At 70.1% G+C, this 5066-nt stretch overlaps 1 protein-coding gene across 1 annotated transcript; it reads right to left on the bottom strand.

The window, feature by feature from the left end:
- Positions 1-3: 3 nt before the first annotated feature.
- LOC112959427 (glycoprotein-N-acetylgalactosamine 3-beta-galactosyltransferase 1-B-like) lies at positions 4-4181 on the bottom strand (the record flags this gene model as incomplete). The annotated part of the gene is made up of 4 exons (XM_026053444.1): positions 4121-4181; positions 2192-2362; positions 1356-2017; positions 4-90 (listed from the first exon to the last, which is right to left on the bottom strand). Coding segments are annotated over exons 1-4 (981 nt in total), but the record flags the coding sequence as incomplete, so codon positions are not given.
- Positions 4182-5066: the final 885 nt, after the last annotated feature.

Genomic DNA, 5066 nt, shown 5'->3' on the forward strand with positions numbered 1-5066 from the left:
CAGGCGGTGCGCCAGGTACTCCAGCGCGTACATCTGCTCCCCGGCCACGTAGTGGAAGGACACGGCCAGGTCCGAGCAGCTCGCCGGGCCCTGCGGGCGGGGGCACCGTGGGCGGGGCTGCCATGCTAATGAGTGGGCGGGGCTGGGGGAGGGTGKGGCTTGTAGGCAGATAGGGCGGGTGGAGCGCCGCTGTGCGGTGGGCGGGGCTAGGTCAGTGGGTGGGGCTTCTATGTAAATAGGGTGGGCGGGCCTTGGTGCTGCGTGGAGGGGGTGCAGTGGAGACGCGGTGGGTGGTGTTTACTCCATGGGCGGGGCTTCTATGCAAATGTGGGTGGGACTGGGTGGGTGGGGCTCATATGCAAATAGGGTGGGTGGAGGGAACAGTGGGCATGTGGTGGGTGGTGCTGGCTCAGAGGGCGGGGTTCTATGCAAATAGGCTGCAGCTCTAGGTGGTGCCTGTATGCAAATGGAGTGGGCGGGGCTGAGCACTAGGTGTGGGGGGGTGCAGTGTGCAGGTATTGGCTGGTGCTGGCTCTACGGGCAGGGTTTTATGCAAATAGGGTGGGMGGGGCTTGGTGTTGGCTGGAGGCAGAGCAGTGGACAGATAGTGGGTGGGGTTTGTATGCAAATAAGGTGGGCAGGGCTTAACAGGAGGCGGCACTGGATTGCTGGGCATTCCTCACCGCTATGGGTGGGTGCGGCGTGCATGCAAATGAAGTGGGCGGGGCCAACCGTCTGGGTACCGCTTGGCGCAGGTGTCTATCGGGCAGGAGCTGGGGGTGGGCGGAGCTTGGGGCGGGGTCTGGCGGGAGGGCGGGGCCAGGGGTTAAGCAGCAGGTGGGGGCAGGCGGGCAGTGCGGGACTCACCGGGAGCACCGGGTAGTAGGAATACTGCGGGTAGAAGCGGTCGCGGAGCAGCGGCTCCGTGAGGTGCCGCTCGGGCGGGAAGGCGTGGAAGGTCTCGCGGCCCTGCGTGTCCCGCGAGTCGCCCGCCTCCACGCCCACCTTCTCCATGCACTGCCCCAGCGCCACGTCCTCCACGGAGCNCCCCCCGGCCCCACAGCCCGGGGTGAGCGCTGGATTAACCCCGCGCCGGCTTAACCCGCAGCGCACAGGGCCAGAGCCGGCGGCCACCAGAGCCCCACCAGGACAGTGACACTGTGGCGGGGGACAGAGCCACCGGGCAAGCAGGACATTCCCCCAGCAGGGACAGGGGGACACCACGGCCATGCATAAGGACAACCCGGCCACCAGTGTGGCGGCTGGAGCTGCCCACGGGGCAAGGACAGCGCCGTGGGGTGACGTGGCCGGCGGGCGCGGCGTGGTGGCCACGGGCCCCGGCGCGTGCCCCGTACCTCCACGATGGGGTAGTAGCAGTAGTTCCAGTACCAGAAGCTCTTGGTGAACTTCTCGGTGAGGTGGGACTCGGGCGGGAAGGGGTGGAAGGTCTCGCGGCCCTGCGTGTCCCGCGAGTCGCCCGCCTCCACGCCCACCTTCTCCATGCACTGCCCCAGCGCCACGTCCTCCACGGAGCTCGTGTGCGTGCACGTGCCGGCGGCGAAGGCGGCCACGAAGCGCCGCAGGGCCTCCCTGCTGAGCACGTAGCCCGCGCCGCCGCTCATGTAGCCCTGGCGCACGAAGGGCCGGAAGCGCTTGCCGAAGTAGATGGGGCGCTCGGGGCTGTAGGCGGCCAGCAGCCAGCGCAGGTTGGCCACCAGCACGAAGGTGTCGTCGTCCGCCTTGAGGAACCAGTCGGCCTGGCCCAGGTGGTGCCGGTGCACGTACTGGAAGGCGCGGATGGTTTTCCAGTAGAGCTGCTCGCGGCCCTCGCGCGCGCGCAGCCCCACGGCCGGGAAGCGCTCGTCGCGCCGCGAGCTCATGAACAGGGCCACGTTGCAGTGGCGGCTCCACGTGGCCCGCACGTGGCGCGCCTTGGTGGCCAGGTTGYGCGGCGCCGTCATCACCCAGCACAGCACGCGCACGCGCCGCGACAGCTCCTCCGCCTCGCTGCTGTTCACTGCAGCGGGGACATGGGGTGGCGTCAGCACGGGGCGGGGGACGTGGCGGGCCCGTGGGTGCACCCTGCACCCCGGCATCCCAGCTCACGTGGAACCGGGCACCGCTGCTGCATCCCCAGGCAGCCCCCCCAGAGGGGACCCAGGCGTCCGGGCAGCCCCCCGCTCCGTCTCACCTGTGCGGGGGGGCAGGCGGTGTCGGGCTGCAAGGCGCAGGGGGGCCGGGGGGGTCGGGGGCACCAGGGCCTGGCGCAGGCTGTGCAGCAGGGCCCCCCCCAGGAGCAGCCCCATGGCAAAGCCCAGGGGGAAGGAGGGCACCCGCGAGTGCCGGGTGCACATGGGTGACACTGCAGGGGCCGAGGGGACATGGGTGACACGCAGGTATGATCTGTTCCCCCACTTGGCCTTTGGCAGGAGGGACCCAGCCCCACGGAGCTTCCCAGCTGCCCCTCTTTGGAGGACCCCCCCAAACCCACCAGTTCTGCCCCCAGTGTGAGCCCCGCTCTGCGCCCTCCAAATGCCACCAGCTCCTTCCCCACGGAGGGGAGCCCCCTCCCACCCTGGCTCCCCTGCTTCCTACCGCGGCCAGGTGACCCCCCTGCTCCAAAACCCACAACATCTCGGGTGAGACCCCCCCGGCCACCACGCCCCTGTGCTGACCCCCCCACCCCGACCAGTTCCCGCCATGTGGCATCCCTGTCCCCTCCTTGCCAAGCCACCATGTCCCGTCATGTGACACCTCCACCCAGCCACCCAAGCCACCACCCCCCTGTCCCAGCGTGACCCCCTCATCCCCTTCCCAAAGTCACCAGCCTTCCCCATGTGTCCCCTCTCCGGGATTAGGGACACGCGGCTCCGGCACGGAGCCAAAGCTCATTACAGGCACTAATTAGGGCCAAGGGGGGAGGACACGGCGAGGCGGGGGGTGATGCAGAGCAGTCACAGCGTGGCCACTGTCCCCAGCCCCCCCGGCGCTGTCCCCCCCCCGGGGAAGCGGGGGGTCCGAACCGGTACCTGCCGCGGCCCCGCTGCTCGGTCCCGTCCGGCGCCGCGGCGGGGCCGCCCCGGTCCTGCCCAGCCCCGGGGCGGGGGCAGCGCGGCCCGGCCCCGGGGGTGGGGGCAGCCGTGTCCCTCCCCGGGGGCGGGGGGGGCGATGGGACCCAGCGGGGCAGCCAGATGTGCCCAAAAGGGGGACCCCGCTGTGCCCCACGGGAGGGGTCCCTGTTGTGACTGACCCACGGGGGGACCCGACGGCTGGTGACCTCACGGTGGCGGCASGCCGGGTGTCACCACGGGCCGGCGCTGGCAGGTCCCTGCAGGCCACACGGTGCCACCTGGCCCGGTCCCCACCCCGCTGGGTACACGGACGCGCCCAGACAAGGAAACAGCCGGGACGTCCCGGGCAAAGGGCCTTTATTGCGGGAGGCTGGGCAGGATGTGGCACGTGGCGGGGGGGCGCGTGSCTGGCGTCCCCCCTGCCCCGGCACCCTGCAAAGTCCCCCTGTGCAGGGGGACATTCCCTGTCATCCATGGGGCAGCAGCATGGGACGCGCCACAGGCAGGTTTGGCCCTGAAAGAGCCACTGTGGCCACCGAAAGAGCAGCCGTGGCCACCAAGCCCTGTGAACTGGTGGCTGAGGCTGCTCCGTTCGTGGCTAAGGTGGCTATGGCCACCAAGAGAGCAGCCTCGGCCACCAAAAGAGCAGCCTTGGCTGCTAAAAATACAGCCACGGGCGCCAAAATGTTGTTCTCAGCCACAAAAGAGCAGCCGTGACCACTAAAAGCATAGCTGGAGCCACCAAAATTGCGGCTTTAGCCACAAAGTGCAGCCTTGACTACCAAAAGAGCAGCACCTGCCAGCAGGGAGTAGCCTCAGGCTTCCAAGCGGGCAGACTCAGCTGCTGAGAGAGCGGCCATGGCCACCAAATCGGTGGCTTTGGCCACCAAAAGTGCAGCCTCAACCACACCAATAGCAGTCTCGTCCGCCCGAAACGTGGCACAAGCGCCAAGACGGCGGCTGCGGCCACCGAAAGGGCAGCCTGGGCTACCGGAGGGGCAGCGCCGGGGYGGGCTAGGGCAGGGTGGCGTTGGGGGGCGCGGGCGGGCGGTAGCGGGGCCGGTAGCCGTAGGGGCGCAGGCGGTGCGCCAGGTACTCCAGCGCGTACATCTGCTCCCCGGCCACGTAGTGGAAGGACACGGCCAGGTCCGAGCAGCACTGGGGGCCCTGGGGGCGGCGGGGGAGCAGGGGGAGGTCGGACCCCTCTGTCGCAGCCCATCACCGTGGCCTCTGGCCAYGTCCCGCCCCGTGTAGGTCCCCACTGACCCCAGCCCCATGCCTGCATCGCCCAGCCCGTCACCGTGGCCTCCGGCCGGGTCCATCCCAGCGGCCGCGTCGGGGGGCGGCAGCTCCCAGACCTCCTCCAAGGCAACTCCCGCTGCCCAGCCCCACCAGCGCCCCCAGCCCCGCGTGGCCGGGAGCCCCTGGACCCCCAACCCTCCATCCTGCCAGGACCAGAGAGCCCCAAAGCCCCCGCCCCGGGCCCAGCCCCTCAGCCGCCCCCAGGGCCCCCCGGCCCCACAGCCCGGGGTGAGCGCTGGATTAACCCCGCGCCGGCTTAACCCGCAGCGCACAGGGCCAGAGCCGGCGGCCACCAGAGCCCCACCAGGACAGTGACACTGTGGCGGGGGACAGAGCCACCGGGCAAGCAGGACATTCCCCCAGCAGGGACAGGGGGACACCACGGCCATGCATAAGGACAACCCGGCCACCAGTGTGGCGGCTGGAGCTGCCCACGGGGCAAGGACAGCGCCGTGGGGTGACGTGGCCGGCGGGCGCGGCGTGGTGGCCACGGGCCCCGGCGCGTGCCCCGTACCTCCACGATGGGGTAGTAGCAGTAGTTCCAGTACCAGAAGCTCTTGGTGAACTTCTCGGTGAGGTGGGACTCGGGCGGGAAGGGGTGGAAGGTCTCGCGGCCCTGCGTGTCCCGCGAGTCGCCCGCCTCCACGCCCACCTTCTCCATGCACTGCCCCAGCGCCACGTCCTCCACGGAGC

The sequence above is a fragment of the Nothoprocta perdicaria genome, unplaced genomic scaffold (genome assembly GCF_003342845.1).
Source record: "Nothoprocta perdicaria isolate Ctin4 unplaced genomic scaffold, notPer1 scaffold_1154, whole genome shotgun sequence".
In the NCBI taxonomy this organism is placed as follows: Eukaryota; Metazoa; Chordata; class Aves; order Tinamiformes; family Tinamidae; genus Nothoprocta; species Nothoprocta perdicaria.